Source organism: Heliconius melpomene, chromosome 7 (assembly GCF_056956725.1).
Source record: "Heliconius melpomene rosina isolate 202511_hmr_F chromosome 7, ASM5695672v1, whole genome shotgun sequence".
Lineage (NCBI taxonomy): Eukaryota > Metazoa > Arthropoda > Insecta > Lepidoptera > Nymphalidae > Heliconius > Heliconius melpomene.
In genome coordinates this window covers 10,981,444-10,999,719 of record NC_140395.1, presented here as the reverse complement: position 1 = coordinate 10,999,719, position 18,276 = coordinate 10,981,444, and the positions used below count along the sequence as shown (strand labels likewise).

The window sequence follows — 18,276 nt, the reverse complement described above, 5'->3', positions numbered from 1 at the left end:
ATAAGAAAATATTCGGCCACATGTATTTAAAACAATAATTCCCAGCAAGTAGACGTCATGGCACACCATGTTCGCGCCACAGTAATTGCGACGCGGACGCCAGGGGCCGCCGATAATACCTCCCGTGATATATGGTACAACATCTAATAACAGAGCGCTGGTCCCGTGCCGATTATCCCTTTTCTCAAAGACTATTGGCATCGATCGCGACGCTCGCCCGCCTTCAGCTAATGAGTGCGGGATTTACTGGTCATTATCCACTTTCGAACGTGGCCCGCGGCGTGGTGGGCGCGGGTCCTCGCCGCCGGCGCACAATTTGCTAGGCCCGAGCCCGATCGTTGGACGCCGAACGCCGTTTGCCCGTAGCTTTGTGTTTTATACTCGGTAATTGCAAGCCAGCGCCAACGCTCCAGAACAACCGCCACGACGTTGATAATTGTGCTATTGTTGCTTGTGCCTGCCACGTTCTGCAAGACAACTTAAATACATATACCTAGTCTTCAATTTAAATTAATTATTTTTATTTAAAAATTCCAGTAAAGCTAGTTTTTGTAGTGTTTACGTCTTTGACGCCCTAATTACGATAGTTCTTGTAAGGCACTTTGTCTAACCACCGTTAACGATAACATAATAAAGTAATAACTAGACTAGATTATAAGGCAGAAATAAATGAAAGAGTGGAAGGCGTATTATAAAATTGTTTTCTCTTTACAAACTGAAGAAAAAACGCAAATGAGCTCAGATATTAGGTCTATTATTCATATATTCTTATGAAAACGTCAACGACTATTAATAATTTCAAAATCATGAAAATGTTTTACAAACTGTTATTTATTGATTATTTACTAGAGATGTCTTTAATAAATTAAACATATACAATCTATACTAATATAATAAAGCGGAAGAGTTTGTTTGTTTGTTTGTTTGTTTGTTTGTTTGTTTGAACGCTAAGATCTCTGGATCTACTGGATCGATTTACTTTGTTTTTGTTTTGTATGAAAGCTGCATTCTTCAGAAGTGCTATAGGCTATATAATATTACATTACACATATGTACTAATAAATAAAAATACTTTCTAATTTGACATGCAATTTATTCTGCCATGTTAATAACAACCGTCGTTGCTAAGCAACGGTTTGCAAAGTTTGTTTGTTATTTTAAGAAAACGTCACCCAAAATGAACTTATATTTTGATATTCATCCTTATAAAAATAAATATATTATATAATATTTAATAAATATTTCTATAGTTCAAGCAGGCGTAGCCGCGTCCGGGTCCACTAGTACTATATATACTTTCTTTTTATCAAAAACTAAAGGTGTTCCTAACATTGTACTGTCAACTTACATTCTAGATGGCTCGGTCGTGGGTCAATGTTCGTGCTGTCCATCTCGCAAGCATTCTCTTTGCTGAAGGCAGCTAATATAGGGGCGGAGAAGAGAGAGACCATGGTGGACGTCGGCGCTGGCGATGGAGAGGTGAGCCGGCGGTTCTCACATCTCTACTCGAAGTCATACGCCACGGAGATATCTGCCAGCATGCGTAAAGCTCTCGCTACTAAGGGATATGCGTAAGTTTTGTATTCTATGGAATGAATATATTTTTTTTATATGAAGTTTTAGTAAAAACAACAAACAAGTCCAGAACAAAATTATTGAATGTAGATAGATAGTTGACTTGGCAAGGTACTGGCACTCTGGGTAATTTTCATGCTGTCACGATAATTTTTTCTTATAATTTTTTGTACATATATTAGTATTCTTAAAAAGATATTTTTATATTTTTTCTCATAATTAACTATTATTTGTTAAAGACAAAATTTTAATTTTAAAATATTTTGGTATGCGTGTTTACATACCACGTTAATGAAAACAGATCTTACGTTTTTTTACGAAAGTCAATCACATAGCCGGTCAAGATACTCATTTGACCGGCTATTTGATATGGAAAAGTAGTATAAAAACCCTTTTTTTTAATAATAGGTACATAAGAAATATTTCAAATTAATAAACTAAATTAACACACTTAGATACACATGTTTCATAACATTTTTGTATAAAATATCATACACGTAGCAGCAACAAATATTTTATTTCTTGATGAATTCTCTAGGTACTATTTCCTTGTAGGTTCTTCACGTTGTAACGTGAGAAAGACCATAAAAATGTGCTCCAGTGGCACACTCGAAATTCTATAATCAAAGTACTGAATAACGAACTAAATTATTTCTTCTATTTAAACAAAAAGTTTGAAATCCCCTTTACAGTCTCTTGGACACAGAAGACTGGTGGCAAGAGCAACGTTTCGACTGCGTGTGCATGCTCAACCTGCTGGACAGATGCAGCAAGCCGCGCAGCATGCTGCAGCAGGCGAGGGCTGCGCTGTCGCCCGACGGTGTGCTGCTACTTGCTCTTGTGTTGCCGTATAAACCTTATGTTGAAGGTGATTATTGGTTTTTGTAGTTTTTTGCTGTATTCGAATTGTAAATCAGGTGTAGTGTTAAGACTCTTCGATTCCCAACTAAATTAAAATTCAATTGCTTATTTAGATATTAGAATTTTAACCATCGTGTGTTGAATAGTCCTAAGTAAATATATAGATAAACCAGTGGACCCGAACGCGGCTACGCCCACTTGAACTATACGAATATTTATTAAATATATTTATGAAATTATTTTCAGTTTTCAATAGAGAGATGCGTTAAGCAAGCTCATTTTGGGTGACGTTTTCTAACAATAAACTTTGCAAATCGTTGCTTAGCAATGACGGTTGTTATTAACATGGCGGAATAAATTGCATGTCAAATTAATAAATATTTTAATATATTGGTATATATCGAAAATACTACAAATATGAGAAAAAAAGTATCCTATGTTCATCCCGAGACCCTCAAGTATCTCTATATGAGTATTTTATCTCAATTAAATTAGCGGTTTGGCCCTGATTGCGTAAAAGACAGACAGACAGAGTTACTTTCGAATTTATAATATAGGTATGGATATACTATATACGCTGCAGCACACATATAGCAGATTAGGTAGAGGGAACTAAGTGTTTTACATTGTTCTCCTGAACGCCTAATTCTAGAGATATTATGTGTTGACAAGCGGAACATAACGCCGCTCGTTGTCTTGTTACCAGAGCGAAGGGATAAATCGAACACACAACCATCGCACGCTTGTGCCCTTCCTCACGACAACCTCAAATTTTATACATATTTTTTAAAACTAATACGTTTTTTTGTCAAATTATAGTAACATCAGACCACAAGCCCGAAGAGCGTCTACCAATCGAAGGTAATAATTTTGAAGAGCAAGTTACTTCGTTCATACACTTTATGAGAAACGAAATGGGTTTCGAAATAGCATCGTGGGCGCGGGCTCCCTACCTCTGCGAAGGGGACTTCGCCCAAGCTTACTATTGGTTAGACGATTCAGTTTATGTATTTAAACCTATACGTTAAATATGATTTGATTTATATTTATATTTATTTAATTTGGTTTACTGAACAACGCAAAAGATGGTTATGTGTTTATTGGTGGTGATGGTAATGTGTCTATATAAAATAATAGTATGGAAAGGCGTCGTGGGGCATTCCTTTGTTAATTACGCTGATACGCATAATTGAGCGAAAAGTGGGAAAAGAGTGTCCTAACACTAGGCTCCGAAATGCGGGATAAAGCACGAAGCTATAAAAAAATTTAAGATATATAAAAAAACTTTGAACGTAGAGGGATTTGAACTTGCACCAATTGAAGAGATTATTTTAATTGATATTTTTGTTAATTATTATTCTAATTATTAGTTGTAGTTTATTATTATTCTGATTTTCATAGATGTACTTATAACTTTAAGACAAATAATATTTTCTAAGCGAAATTCAATGGCACAATCATTTGAATCTTGCATATAACAACATGATTTTAAAATGTTTAAACCATAAATTTATAAAAATTAAATATTATCTCTGGGTTCCAAAATACTTAAGTTACCAATTTGGTCTTTTACAATGCAGTTTATGTATGTATTTATATCTAGGTTAAATTTTGTTATATTTAAAATATTATGTCTTTGATAAACTATATTTGTATATATTAGTTGCATTTACTTTATATTTTAAGTAAAAATAATAGTATCTTCATTTACTTCTAGTTTGTGTATTTAGTACATTTGTTAATATACATTTTATTTTATTTTATTTAATGTAAACAACATTTAATTGTATGTTTGTGTAATAATTAGACCCAAAAGTTTTAATTGATATTATTGATAAGATTAAGAAGTTCAGTGATTATTTGTTCAATTGACCAATTTTATCCTAAAAAAACTATGTATGTGTGAAGATGTTACTATACACAGAAATAACAAAAAAGGGGCATGTCTCATCTTTGGTACAACTCTGTTGTAAATAGTTATTTACAAATTTACATTTATATGTAAAATAGCAAGGGATTTTTCAATTTTTGTATATATCTTTAATATATACAAATTGATAAGGTTAAAAGCATTCATTATTTTAAGCATATAATAAAAACATACGTGCTCTAGATATATATGTATTTTTTATAATAAGATTTTATATTAATTAATATATTTTTTTTATTATTTTCTATTGATTTGAAGGGTACAATTTTTTTGAAATAATCCATCAAAACCAATCCTACAATATTTTTCATAGAACCGTACTTTGAAAACCATTTCATTCTGGTCATTACTTCCTTTTCCTCTAGTGGCATAATTTTCTATATAAGTATTTTTTAATATTAATTAATCTTTTATAGTGGGTTGAACAAATATACACTAGTTTTTTTAGAAGCAATGTAGCAATGAATGTTGTTTAACTATCGATGTTAAATGTAATGTGTGTTGCTCTTAGAAACTTCTTTAAAAAAATTTTATTTCATATTTTATTTACAATGTTAACTTACTATCTTTCTCTAAATTTATTTATAAAACAACAATAGTATGTAATACGTAGAATTAATATATAATTATAAGCTGGTCTGACAAATTGCGACGGTTGTGGGTTCTGAGGAATTATTTTTATTTTCTCCCTCTGGTTATTCAAGCTCAGCACGCAATCTCGAAAATTGGGTGACACGTGGGAAACAGTGTCTTAACACTAAGTCCCCTTTGCATACCTTGTTATATACGGGATATAGCGTGATGCAAAAAAAAACCACTTATCGATATGGAATCTGCAAAGTAAATTATATTGATATCATTAATGTAGATCAATGGACGGTTAGAAATTGAGTAAAAATATATTCGAATGACTAATATTTTATATTTCTATATGTGTAAATAAAACTTAAAATGAATATAAAAGACGATATTAAATTATTATTTAAGTGAATTCAGATGATTCTAAGATAAATGAGTGTCCTTTTAATGTGAAGCATTCCAAATAGTACGCAATATTTTTAATTTATTTCATAAGAAATAATTGTTTTTAAGCTCAAGTACTTCCTACCTCAAATAATGTCAGTCAAATAAAAAAATGCAAATTTGAATATTTTTCCATATACATTTTACATGCCATATAGGAGTACATACATTTTTTATATATAGATATATTACAATAGCATTTATAATCGCTTTATATTAAAATTCCACAAACATGCACATTTCTTCCCATCGACATGTTGTAGGTACATACATTTTTTAAAACATTAAAAATATATAATTGCCATAATGCTTAATTAATTTTTACTCTTATTTCATATTATTTTTCATCCACCGTACTACTGTTTGAAGACGTTCATAATTTTATTAATACTTAAAATATTTTTCAACGATCTAACGTAACTAACGATAGCATATCATCGAATATACATCGTATCCGTTCCGTTGTTAGTTGTAATCGATGTCTCTCTCTTTTTATATTTAAGCCTTGTTTGTGGTATTTGTTATACGTAATAAAACTATGTTTGCTTAGATACTGCCATAAGGAAGTACTTATATTGAATCAGCATTTAATAATAATATTTAGTTATCGAATTTAATGTTCTGTGTGTAATAGGTAAGTTTTCCGTTTTAGTCTCTACACGTTATATAACTTTCATCTTTCCGTAACGTTTTAATAATGTAAATCGAAGTTTTAAATTTAGAATATGTTAGTGCCAGTCTTTACTGACCAAAAATAAAATATTATAAAATTATAAAAAATTATAAAATATTTTTAAATGGTCAATCAAAATGCGCGACTAAAGGGTTTATATGTTTTTATTCCATTTATAACATATTAAGAAATCCAAATTTCGTTGTGATTCAACATCGATACTAATAATTGTAAAGTTTTAATATCATTCCTGATTTTAAATTTGTTATGTATGATAATTATGTTTAAAATAAAAACGTGTATACATCTTTCATACTTTATATTCTACACAAATTATAATATCCTCGAGGTGCTATAATTTTTTTTTAATACATTAAGTTTTAAATATAATTACATTAATAGTTATTTAGTTATTAAATTATATTACACAAAATACTTTAAACTTTTGTGAGCACTTTGTCAATTTACTATTCTATTTTCTCGATTTATGTCAATATTTTATGTATTCTATGTGTATGTGGTCAATAAAAAATTAAAAATATATTATAAGTCTTTTTTTTACATTTTTGAAAGTATTATTCACACACTAAACTTATAACAATTTAACAAAACCTGTTCAAATAACTTATTTAAATGAGTTATCGATTTTTTTACATTACTTTCACTTATAACGCAAGGAAAATAAAACAAAAATAAAGTTTCTTTTCGCATCACTTTATTTATTCTAATTTTTTTTTTATCACTTTAATATTTTTTTACATATAAACAAATCGGCAAACAGTAAATGACTTGGCAAGGCCAAACTTACACCGTTTCAGTACAACACTACAAATATTATATAAAACATAAAAAAAAAAGTATACAATTAAAATGAAAGAAATTAACTACGAAGCTTACAGTATTTATTAAATTATCACATGCTAAAGTTGCCAGATTAATAAAATTTCAGCCAAATAAAAATAATACTACCGCTAGTTTATTTGTGATTAATATACGAATATAAAAGAAAAATATTAAGATCCCAAAAGATATTCAGAGCTCAGTCGTACATTAAATATAAGGTCGAGATAACTCATTCGAGACAAAAAAATCTATGTAAATGCGTATAATATAAAATGGAGGAAGCTACTTATATTTTTTATCATATAGAAACTAATTCTACTGTAGTGTCAAATAAAAGTAACTGGAGATATTGAACGTTGGAAAATTAATGATATAAATGAAAAAAAATATAATAACAGTGTTAATTAATGTGATTTAGAATTGAGATCAAGACATGCTATAGACAGTGACTGTCGTGATATGTTTGCAGTTTACAATAAATTACTAATCCGATAGATACATTTTGCCAATAAGATCATTTTTTTTAAGAATATGATATTAATTTTTGACTAGAAAGCTTAATTCTAATACAGAGAGAGATTCATCCGGTTATTTTAATACTTCGAGGGCTAATTCACTATTTTCTACCAAACGTGGTTATTATATGACTTATATGCACTCATTTATATCGTTGATACACTATATTCAAATAAGAAAAAAATAAAATACGATCTAAGCAAAATAAAAAAACAAATTTTAAGAACAAGAAACATGCCAACTGATGTTTAACTGTTTTAATAAAAACTTAAGTAGATTCTAGTGCATATATATATATATATATATATATATATATATATATATATATATATATATATATAAAATGAACAATAAAGGAAAAATAGCCTCGTTATATTAACATCAACCAATTCTTAATGTCGATATTTGTTTGTTTTTCCCAATAATATATTTAAAAGAGCTACTTGCTTCAGTGGTTACAAAATATGATGCTATGAGAATGTAAAAAATGCAAATAGACAAATTGTTATTTAACTTATGAAATGAAATCGATATCTTCGATATCGATATTGTTTTAATGATAATGAAATAACGTTATTTACACTAATATAATAACTTATTTTTTCATTATCACCTGTTATATTGAAAATTAATAATTTACAACTTTTTTTTATAATCGTCCACCGTTAATTAAATCGGTAGTCTTATACCAATACAACCTCATACACCTATATTATATTATAGAATATGTATGTATATTTTATGATTTACAATTTAGAATTACAGTACTTATATATAAAATTTAAAGTAGGCTATGCCCAATTATTGCACTTGCGAACTATAAGTGATGTAATAGAAATGATGTATAAAAAGTAAAAAAAAAAGTGATTTCGTACGATGAAATAATAAAAAAGAATAATTTAAAGCTTATACATCCATCAAAGTTTACATAAAAACTAAATATATGAAAGAAACATTGAAACACGAAATACACTGATAATGAAGGTCTACTCACACTTGACGTATAGTTGCCATTTTGTAAAACGGCTACAAGAGGCCGTTCATAAATTACGTGACAGAAAGAGAAGTGTGACATTGCGTGACAATGAATTGTTGAATATGTCATAAACTCCGCGACACGAAATTCCAAAATATAAAATACAATTAATACGTATAAAATTGTAAAATATGTTACAGATAATAAATCACATATTTATTATTTGTCACATATTTTACAATTACACTAAACGGTCAAAAACGTGACCAGTCGTGACAAGGAGTCAAAAAAATAAAAAAAATCGTGTGACATAATCTACGAATGGGCCCCAACCATCAAATATGCGAAGACCTCTATATTAAGATACACCTTAAAGATAAGAACTTAATAATAAAACATCGAACTGTAAACAAACCGGCTACAGTGCGGTTTCCTACAACTTCACCTACACTCGAATAGAATATAGAATAGACAAGAATAGAAAATGTGAAAAACTTGCAGTCTTCAGTACGATACTAACCTCGCTATCACTTTACAAGACAAGACATGGCGGTTTATTTCATCTCCTAAATTCTTATATATTATTTCATTTACACAAGTTAATTGTATCCAAACAGATTTACATAGTTTTCTAAAGATTTATTTATGAGATACATATAATTTTTTTATATTAAAATAAGCAAAGAAAATAAAAATTAAACTTAATTGGAATTCAAATATGTTATAAAATTTTTGAAATTTAAAAAAATATTGCAATGTATTATAAAATAATATTTATTGAACTAAGTTTCCACAATCCGCCAAGATACAAGTACCTTCATAAACAAAAAAAAATAAAGCCAAAATTTCGATTATATTACAATTTAAGTTATTTTTCTTTAGTATCTACTTAATTTTAGATTGAAGCCCAAACTAACTTACATATAATACTATTCAAGATCCATGTCAAGGTGTAGCTCCTAATTGTTACACTTCTATCACAGTGTAAATAATGCACTTATAACAGTAAGCCGAGAATTAGACAAAAAAGTGTATGTATATAAAATATTTTATTATAAAACTATTTTAACCGGATTAATTGCGTATATTTGAAAAAAATATTGAAGAAAACTCCAAATCTTACGAGAGAAAATAAACTATAACTATAAATTCCATGATCAGGTGTTAGACCTGCAGACTATTGTACAGTACCAATATACTGATTAATTTGGTTAAAATAGTAACAAATTAATAAAAATCGAGTAAAATACACATTTCGTGTTTATCAATCATTTTTTTTTATTTAAATTAAATGTTATTTATATGAACGCAACGACCTCCAAGTACTCGGCCATCTACTGGTAGGACAAGTTGTAAAAACATTTTAAAACTATAATCAACATTCAAATTAATAAAACATAGGAAAATGTACGTAACAGGAAATAATTAAAAAAGATAAAAAGAAGTTTCGAGTAACACCAACAAGTATAAATCAATTTGTAAGCAAATAATTATAATAATTAAACTTTAAATTATAATTTATTTTGTGCGAAATGCATTTATTGTGTAAAGTTACACATAATATAAAAAAAAAAACTTCCGATATATATTTATTATATATAAAAAATATAGTTACCACCAAATACCGAAAAAATTGTAAAAACGAAATAATATTTTTGAAATAAAATAATAGTTTTTTTTTAACAACTGTTTAAAAAAATGTAAATGCCTGACGTAAGCACCGTTTTTATAGCAAAATTTTATCATATGTGCACTTATTTTATTCAATTATTATTTAATTAATAATTTGCCTAGGACAAAATTACGTCAGCTGTTAATAATAATAGAAAAAATATATCTAAATAATAAGAATAATATGAATATTTTTTTGATTTCTGATTAAAATAATGAAGCAAAATAGAATATGCATTTACAGTCACTGGTAAATAATATAAAAAATAAAACAATGTTTAAACGAAACGAAACGAAATATATCCGGATATATGAAAAAAAGTCCGGAAATTAGTTGCCGCTAACAATTTTACGGCTTTCGAGCTCCTCCATATTGTTAGAACTGAAATATAAATAAATAAATATTTAATTTATGTCATTGTGCCGGATGCGCATCAGGGTCTGATTGTTCGGTTCGTACCCGAAGCAAGGAATTATTTTCATTTCTCTGGTACCAATACAAAACGCGGCGTTGAGTTGGAAATGAAACTCACAAACATTTTTTTTATAGTCCATAAGGCGCCATCTTAATGTCTACATCCGGCGTACAGCAGGAAAGGTTAAGTCAGAAAAGAAGTTCAGAAACATATGGCGAAATAACCAATAAATTCTACAAGAGTAGAAATTATCTCTAAATATAAAAATTTTACATTAACAAATCTGTTAAAAAAACTAATAAAGAATTTAAAATAAATTAACATTGACAGATATAATAATAATTAGTGACTTACCGCAACTTATCGTCATTCTTCCACGACGTGACCTGAATGTGCGGCGGTGGGAGGTAACTCCGCAACGACTGCACGAGTTGGATCGTGTCTAGTAGTACTGAAAAAAAAGTATGAAATCTACATAACGTCATTCAATAACGATACGGGTGTTTTACTTGAACATAGTGTATCCCGCAAATAGCTAAAACAATAATGTAAGGATTTTACAAGTTAAATTTTGCCAAGTTAACTAAAATCAAAAGATACTCATTTAAAATATAATTTTTTGAATTTAACGTTACGTCTAAGCAAGGTGTTAAGTTGAGGTACTCAACATACAGTATTTATTAAGTTGAAGGAGAAAATCAAGAATAGAGTATATGAGTGGCGTAAATTAATAATAATGTCCAATAAGGTTGACAACTCGTGGACGCCGCGAAGTTAAGTATTAAAAAATTAAATCCGCGCAGCTATCTACAGGTAAGTTGGGGGCGGCTGCGACTCATCGACTTACTCTTTTGCAGCTGCTCGCTCTGCTTGCCGTAGGGCTTGCACATGGCGGGGCGTACGCACGGCCGCATGCGCTGCAGGTTGCGCGCCAGCTCCGCGAACGCGCGCACCACGCGCTCCTGCCCCGTGGACGAGCCCGCGCCCGCTCCCCCGCCCGTGGAAGCGCCCGCGCCCCCACCGCCGGTAGACCCGCCACCGCTGCTAGACGAGGGAGGCGTGCCTGATAGGGACTCTAGGCTTTCTAGATTGGCCCTGGAAAATAGATTAGAAAATTAGAAACTTTTTTAAATAACCAAAAGTAAAGCAACAGAACAACAAACTAAAGAATGTACACAGCTGCATGTCTTACTAATATTGTAAATTTAAAAAGTCTTTTTTTTTACTTTGTAATCCAAATCAAATATGAATTACGTTATTGAAAGTGGATGAGATGGGACTCAGATTATATCATTGTAAAAAAAGCAAAGTAAAGTATAGGACCTAGTGTCAAAATTTTGAAATGATTTTGATGCTTTGACGATTTTTGATGCTAGAATTTTGTTATTGTTGTAGTTAAAAGTCTCATAACATTATATAGAGTGTATATACCAATTTTCATAAAGTAAAAATTACCTTAAAAAGTCAGTAAGCTTGTGTTCATCCGTATAATGATGTTTAGACTTGGTATCCATACTGGAGTGAGATGAGCGTTGTGAATGTGAATACTTGTCCATGGAAGGCTGATGCGCTAATGATCTGTTTTGTAATAGCATCTGTTGAGATAACTTCTCTGCACGACGCTCGGATTTATCACCGGCTAGGTTTGCTGAAATTTATATATAATATATAATTTATCTTTCTGTCTTCATAAAGAAAATAGTTTATTCTTATGTTTTACCCTCCTGGATATGAAAAGTGAAGTTAGTGTCGAAACATTCTGCTTCGGGCTATACACATGAATTTAGCTAATGTTATTGTACTCATATGTATATGCAATATTTAATTCTATTTCCATTTTCACACTACCTCGTGTTGCCCTTTGCTTACCTTGGTGTGTGTGGGATACAGCATGATGTTATAAACAAATAAAAAAATAGATTTTTACATAACAACTCACTAAGAGCGGCTAAATGTGGAGCTATGGGCAGCTGGTAGTCTTGAGGCAACGCCGCGCCTCTTAGAAGACGCTCCACTGCAGCACTATCAGGTAGAGACGCACCTCCTGCTTCTGCAATTTTGTTTTTTGTTTTTAACTCCATGCTTTACCTTGTAAACAGTGGGTTTTTGCTTATGGAAACTCAGGCACCCTGACCATCAACAAATCTAAGGGACTTCATATGAGCTGATAATAATCATCCATACTTAGGCCACCAAGGATGCCCTACAAAACAGCTTTTCACATGTCAGCTTATTAAGAAACACAAAAGGATGCATCTAGTATTAGTATACTAGATTATTATTGTTATTTCACAACATCAAAATGGTTATTTCCTACAGAGATGAGGAAGCAATAACAATATTACAGAACCAATTAACTGCACCTGCTCATATTGATCATGTTTGATGACCACAAACTTGAATATAGACACAAAGGAGCACAGAACATTCAAAACATTGACCAATTAATGTTCACCTGTGTTACTCTAAAGACCTACAATTTGAATCTTCTACAGATGCTTAGGTTTTCACCACAGTTAGCAGAAAGAAAGCGTTATTTTAGAATTTATTATAAAAATACAATTTGTACATCTTTTCAACTGCCTAACTGTCACAGTTCATAGAATACAGCCTGGACAAACAAACAGACAGCAGTCTTAGTTATAGGACCTTATATGAAATAAATACCTGGGATATATGTTGGCTGTTGTGATAAATGTTGTTGTATAGATTTTTGTGTCATTTCCAACTGATTCTTGTAGTAACGGCAAGCTGGATTAGGGCAATTTTGTACAACATCTACTATGAATTCTTTTTCCATTCCAAATTGATCACGACCAATGGTATATGACTCCACAACCTAAAAATTTACAAATATGACAGTAAAGACCAATCTCAATAATAATAATCGGCCCAATCATGTTTTGATAAAAAAAAACTTTGATACATATTGGTATTAGAATGTGAAGAGAATGAAATCAGAGCAATGATAATTTGTATAGACTCATTATTTTACCTTTAAAAAATCTTTACAATGCCCTATACTGTTGATTGATCCCAAATATATATATATCATTTAAACATTAGTTCTGTTCTGAATAAAATATCTTAATAAATTAACTTGGTTACCCAGTTTTCTAATTAAGTTCATCAAGTTCAACTATTGTTATTACATTTACAGTCAAAACAACCTGTCCGAACATGAAAAAATGTCTTACTTATACAGGGAATTGAGCTACTGGGTTCTAATAATAGAGGTAAACATAAAAAAAATCCTAGATAACAAATCTCATTTACTCAGGTTAAATATGTCCCATTAACAGAGGAAATTTGATGACAAAGTGCTGCGATCTCATTGGAGTTCTCAATAATAGAAGATTCTCACATATCAAGATGGGGACCTGGACTTAATCAAATTTCACTGTACTAAATTATTACTTACTGCTCTAACTGTAGCTTCCAATCCAAGATGTAACCCATGAGGACCATTCATGTGCTTTAACATAACAGCATTAGCAAAGTGTTCATATGGAAGAATTATTTTTCCATTTTCACGGTATATTAATCTGCCTTGTGCATCTAACCCAACTCTTGAGGCCATCATTCTGTATAAAATAATTATTTTTAGAAACTTAATAGTTATTATCAACTAAAACAACAGTGTAAACATGTTACATTTCAATTTTTTATATATAAAGTAACTTACTGTAAATAAGCTGCACTGGGTAGCATGGAAGATTCTTTTAAATCACTAAAACATTGCAAAAGTTCTATACTAGGGCTCCATCCTTTATTTTGCAAGTATAATTGAAGTAACATATAAAGTTTTTCCGTCACGTAGCCCTCAGCGCCATGCGGAGCCGCAGTGTTGGAACTGCTTGATGAACCGCTTGCATTTCCCGTACTTTTCGCAAGAACACTTTTCATTGTCTCCGCCAAATCCATCTTGTAGATGTCTAAATATGTCCTCTTTTGGGAATCCTGTACCAAGGCAAAAGTACAACAAATATTGGCTTATAGATCGATAGCAGTAGACATTTGTTGAGAATTCCAAACACACAGTCCAATAAGTAAACGACCACTCACCAGAATGAAAATATGGTTTTATCTATAAATATAAAATGTTTTTATACAAAGAATATTAAGAAACTACATTCACGCTATGCTAAAGAGTAAATTATTTCGAATAAATTATAAAATTAGCAGTAGCTTCACCCTTCATGACACTGTCAACAATGTCACAGATGAAGATTAATAATTACAGAATATTCACACTCAAATTATAGGAAGGAAGTAGTAGTGGTAAGCATTAATATCAATTAGGATAAATATTCATATTATTCAAAAAACTTAGTAATTAGATTTATGATTGAAATTTACTATCGAACTATTAAAGTCCTAGAATACCGTTTTAATATGTGCAATAATAAAATTTCTTAATACTTGTAATTCATAAGATTTTCATAGAAGTTATTTGGTTTAATTAATTATTAAATTAAAAAATAATTAAGTTTATTAAGGAAAAATGTGCTAGAAGCTTTATTTTCCTAAATATAGATTACAGACAATCCATAAAATTTTATTTTTATGTCAATGTCAAATATCAAAACAACCAGTGTATGCATGCATGCATGCTGTTTTAGTTTTTAGGTTATCACATACGCAGATGTTATAATACTAGGAAATATTTATATTACTTTGAAGTTAGAGTATTTTGAACATTTATATTTATATTAATATCGTTTAACGATGGACGAAGTGGTTGTGGGTACCTATGAGGGATTTCTACTAGGATACTCATTACGATCTGAAGATGAAGTAAGGGCCCCTTTATTTTTAAATTAATACACGCGTTTTATACATGTTGATCGTATAAAAATCTTTGAATTTTAAAAATTTTCACGTGTGATAAATGTTTTACATGGTTACACCGTGTTCGAAATGTCGTGTTTTTAAAAATTTTATTTCGCAATATCAAGATGTATGCAATTAATCTTTTAAAATTGTACAAATTAATACTTTTTTATTATTTTAGGATAAAAAATTGAAACAAACATTTGCAACACATTCACACACAGCATCTGTGCGTTGCGTATCAATAGCCGGAAAGTTTCTAGCATCAGGCGGAACAGACGACAAAGTTGTTATAATAGACTTAAATACTCGGAAGGAGCACACAGTTTTAATGAATCATGATGGCACTGTAAATAGTATTGCCTTCACTCATAGCGGGACACATTTGCTTACAGGCAGTGATGATGGCTGTATAATTATTACTAGAACAGGCAATTGGCAAATTGAAAAGATTTGGAAAAAGGCTCACAATGGTAACTACCTACTATTATTATTATATATTTTAATGAAGCATTTTACTTTCTCCACACTTTTTATGAACTTATAACTTTTTATAATTTTAGGACAGCCTGTTACTGCCATCGCTGTTCATCCATCTGACAAGCTGGCATTAAGTATAGGTGGTGATAAAACACTTAGAACTTGGAACCTTGTTAAAGGTCGTCCAGCTTTTACAATTAATTTGGCAAGCAAAGGTGTAACACTCCCTACTGAAATAAAATTTTCACCAGGTGGTGATAGATTTTCACTTATATCTCTGCAGAATGTTGATGTCTGGACTATTAGTAAAGCTGGGCTAGAAAAACGGTTAACATGTAATTCAAAACCCACAACAGCACAGTGGACTGAGGACGATACATTATTTGTAGGGCTGGAAAATGGAAATATAGTTAGATTTACAGTATCAGAAACGAAGGCACAAACTTATCCAGCACATAAACAAAGAGTGAAATGTGTGCATTATGAAAATAATACACTATATTCTGCATCTAGTACTGGTGAATTGAAAGCTTGGTCAGTTGATGAAACTAGTTTACAAGAAATATGTTGTGCAAATGCTTCTTGTAGAGTGACCTGTGTAACATTAAATAGACAAAATCATTTGGTTAAAAAGGAGGAATCTGATGAAGATAATGAAGCAGAAGAAAATGAGTCCAAAAACGAAAATAGTGACATTTCTGATAGTGAGAATAAAGTAACTAAATCTACAAATAAAAGAAAAGCAGGTGCATTTGTAACAATAAGTTATGATAACAATGAAAAAGTAGAGGATGACAATGAAACATCTCCTGCTAAGAAAGTAAAAAAGAAAAGGAGGAATAAGAAAAAAAATAAAAATCAAGAATAAACATTCATATATATATCAATGTTTTATTGAGAACCTTCTTTTTTTTCTGGTTATTAAATGTTTGTTTTTTCAAATCAAATAACATTTAAAATTCATACACTGGCACAATTAGTAGAACACAAATGGAAACTATATTTAAATCAGTTGAGCCATTCTGAAATTAGCGCAAACAAACATTTTAAACATAATTGTTATAGGCTTAGTAGAGACTAGAATTTCTAGTGCACAGATAGATACATAACCCAATAACATTTTCTCAATATGCCCCGTTAGAATTATAAAACCTTTTAAAAATACCAAGTTTTGGGAAACTTTAAATAAAGATTTGTACAAAAATTAGGCTTAATAATTATTTCAGATGATACAGTAGTAAATGCTTTATAATTAATTGTTGATTTATATAGTTTTTTCTTTCTCTAAATCATGCTCTTTTTTTTTATTAGGTATCACTATAATTCTAAAGTGCGATATATTTTTCAAGAACATCGAGAAACGATGACATTTTTGAACCGTATCACCGATGAACGGTTATACAATAACATTAAAAAAGGGTTCAAAAAAAGCCACTCAGACAGCGACAGCACCCCACGCTCCACCACGAGTGGTGGAGTGAACGATCATCGAGGGCTGTCGGCCGAAGCCGCGCCCGCCTCACGCTCAGGGTGCCGCGCCACGTCTCCTCATCGCGGCTGGCACGATCTCACATGTTATGTGGATCTCGTGAAGAGCTTACTATAGAAATGATCCTATGAAGTAAAGTCTTAATGAAAATTTGGAAAATTTTGAACCTCATTCTGCGCGAGAAAATCTTGCCAGCGCGATTCAAGAATAGATTAAAATGATACACCGCTATCTAATGACAATTTTAAGTATTAAAATTACAGTGCCATCTATACAATGTTCACAGAACTTATCACTGAACATACACAATGATAGGTGATGAACTACGACATCAATGATGTGATAGTGAACTATGATTTAATTTATGTTTAAGTATTTTGCCGTCGTAGAAATCAATATAGAATGGTTTTAACGTCATTTAGGAAAAAGAACAGAAATCATTATAATCATCTTTAACTCTTAATCAATCACTTAAAGCAATAGTCATCATTTTCATGAACGGTATCTTTTTTTAATCCCTGAACTTTATTTATAGCGAGTGATATTCTATTTTGATATGCTAATTAAACTACCTATGTTTTTTTTATATAGAGCACACTGCTAGCCGGTAGACTAAATTCCGAATTGTTAAATTGATTATTTCTGGAATGTCTAGTAAGTGGTTACATATTTTTATAATTTATTGTTAATATTACAAGTACAACAAAGGATGCTCCATTTACTGCTTCTAAGATAGATAGATAGATAAGAATAATTTAGAAGCTTTCTCAACTTTTTTAATACAAAAATATCGCTTTAAGCAATATTTTTGTATTAAAAGACCGGTTATAAAAAAAAATCACAAATCACAAATCAAAATTTTACTTAATTTTTTATCATTAAAAACTTTTGAATGGAGACCAGACTAATGTTGGGTAGGCATGGCCTACCTAACTCTCTTTTCTAGAGAGAGCAATATCGCTTTAAGCAATATTTTTGTATTAAAAGACC

General features: G+C 30.6%; 3 protein-coding genes and 1 non-coding gene across 6 annotated transcripts in view; 2 read left to right on the top strand and 2 right to left on the bottom strand.

The window, feature by feature from the left end:
• The window catches only part of LOC146537855 (protein-L-histidine N-pros-methyltransferase), a 50,941-nt gene extending 44,334 nt beyond the window's left edge, over positions 1 to 6,607 (top strand). For all 3 annotated transcript variants that reach the window (XM_085188638.1, XM_085188637.1, XM_085188636.1), the window contains 3 exons: positions 1,356 to 1,571; positions 2,268 to 2,443; positions 3,256 to 6,607. In XM_085188638.1, the coding sequence (XP_085044764.1) occupies positions 1,356 to 1,571; positions 2,268 to 2,443; positions 3,256 to 3,464 (601 nt within the window). In that variant the 3' untranslated portion in view covers positions 3,465 to 6,607. The remainder of the gene's footprint in view (positions 1 to 1,355; positions 1,572 to 2,267; positions 2,444 to 3,255) is intronic.
• Positions 6,608 to 6,755: 148 nt separating this feature from the next.
• Positions 6,756 to 14,712, bottom strand: LOC146537854 (uncharacterized). Its single transcript, XM_085188634.1, has 9 exons — positions 14,550 to 14,712; positions 14,170 to 14,444; positions 13,906 to 14,068; positions 13,152 to 13,323; positions 12,424 to 12,534; positions 11,940 to 12,132; positions 11,332 to 11,579; positions 10,839 to 10,935; positions 6,756 to 10,450 (listed from the first exon to the last, which is right to left on the bottom strand). The coding sequence occupies exons 2-9, from the start codon at positions 14,406 to 14,408 to the stop codon at positions 10,399 to 10,401; spliced, it is 1,275 nt and encodes a 424-aa protein (XP_085044760.1). The 5' UTR covers positions 14,409 to 14,444; positions 14,550 to 14,712; the 3' UTR covers positions 6,756 to 10,398.
• A 346-nt stretch (positions 14,713 to 15,058) lies between these two features.
• On the top strand, positions 15,059 to 16,680 carry LOC146537853 (p21-activated protein kinase-interacting protein 1-like). Its single transcript, XM_085188635.1, has 3 exons — positions 15,059 to 15,281; positions 15,499 to 15,790; positions 15,881 to 16,680. The coding sequence occupies exons 1-3, from the start codon at positions 15,213 to 15,215 to the stop codon at positions 16,663 to 16,665; spliced, it is 1,146 nt and encodes a 381-aa protein (XP_085044761.1). The 5' UTR covers positions 15,059 to 15,212; the 3' UTR covers positions 16,666 to 16,680.
• Positions 16,681 to 17,227: 547 nt separating this feature from the next.
• On the bottom strand, positions 17,228 to 17,428 carry LOC146537852 (small nucleolar RNA U3). Its single transcript, XR_014878172.1, has one exon. It is a non-coding gene; the product is annotated as a small nucleolar RNA U3 (small nucleolar RNA).
• Between the last annotated feature and the right edge of the window lie 848 nt (positions 17,429 to 18,276).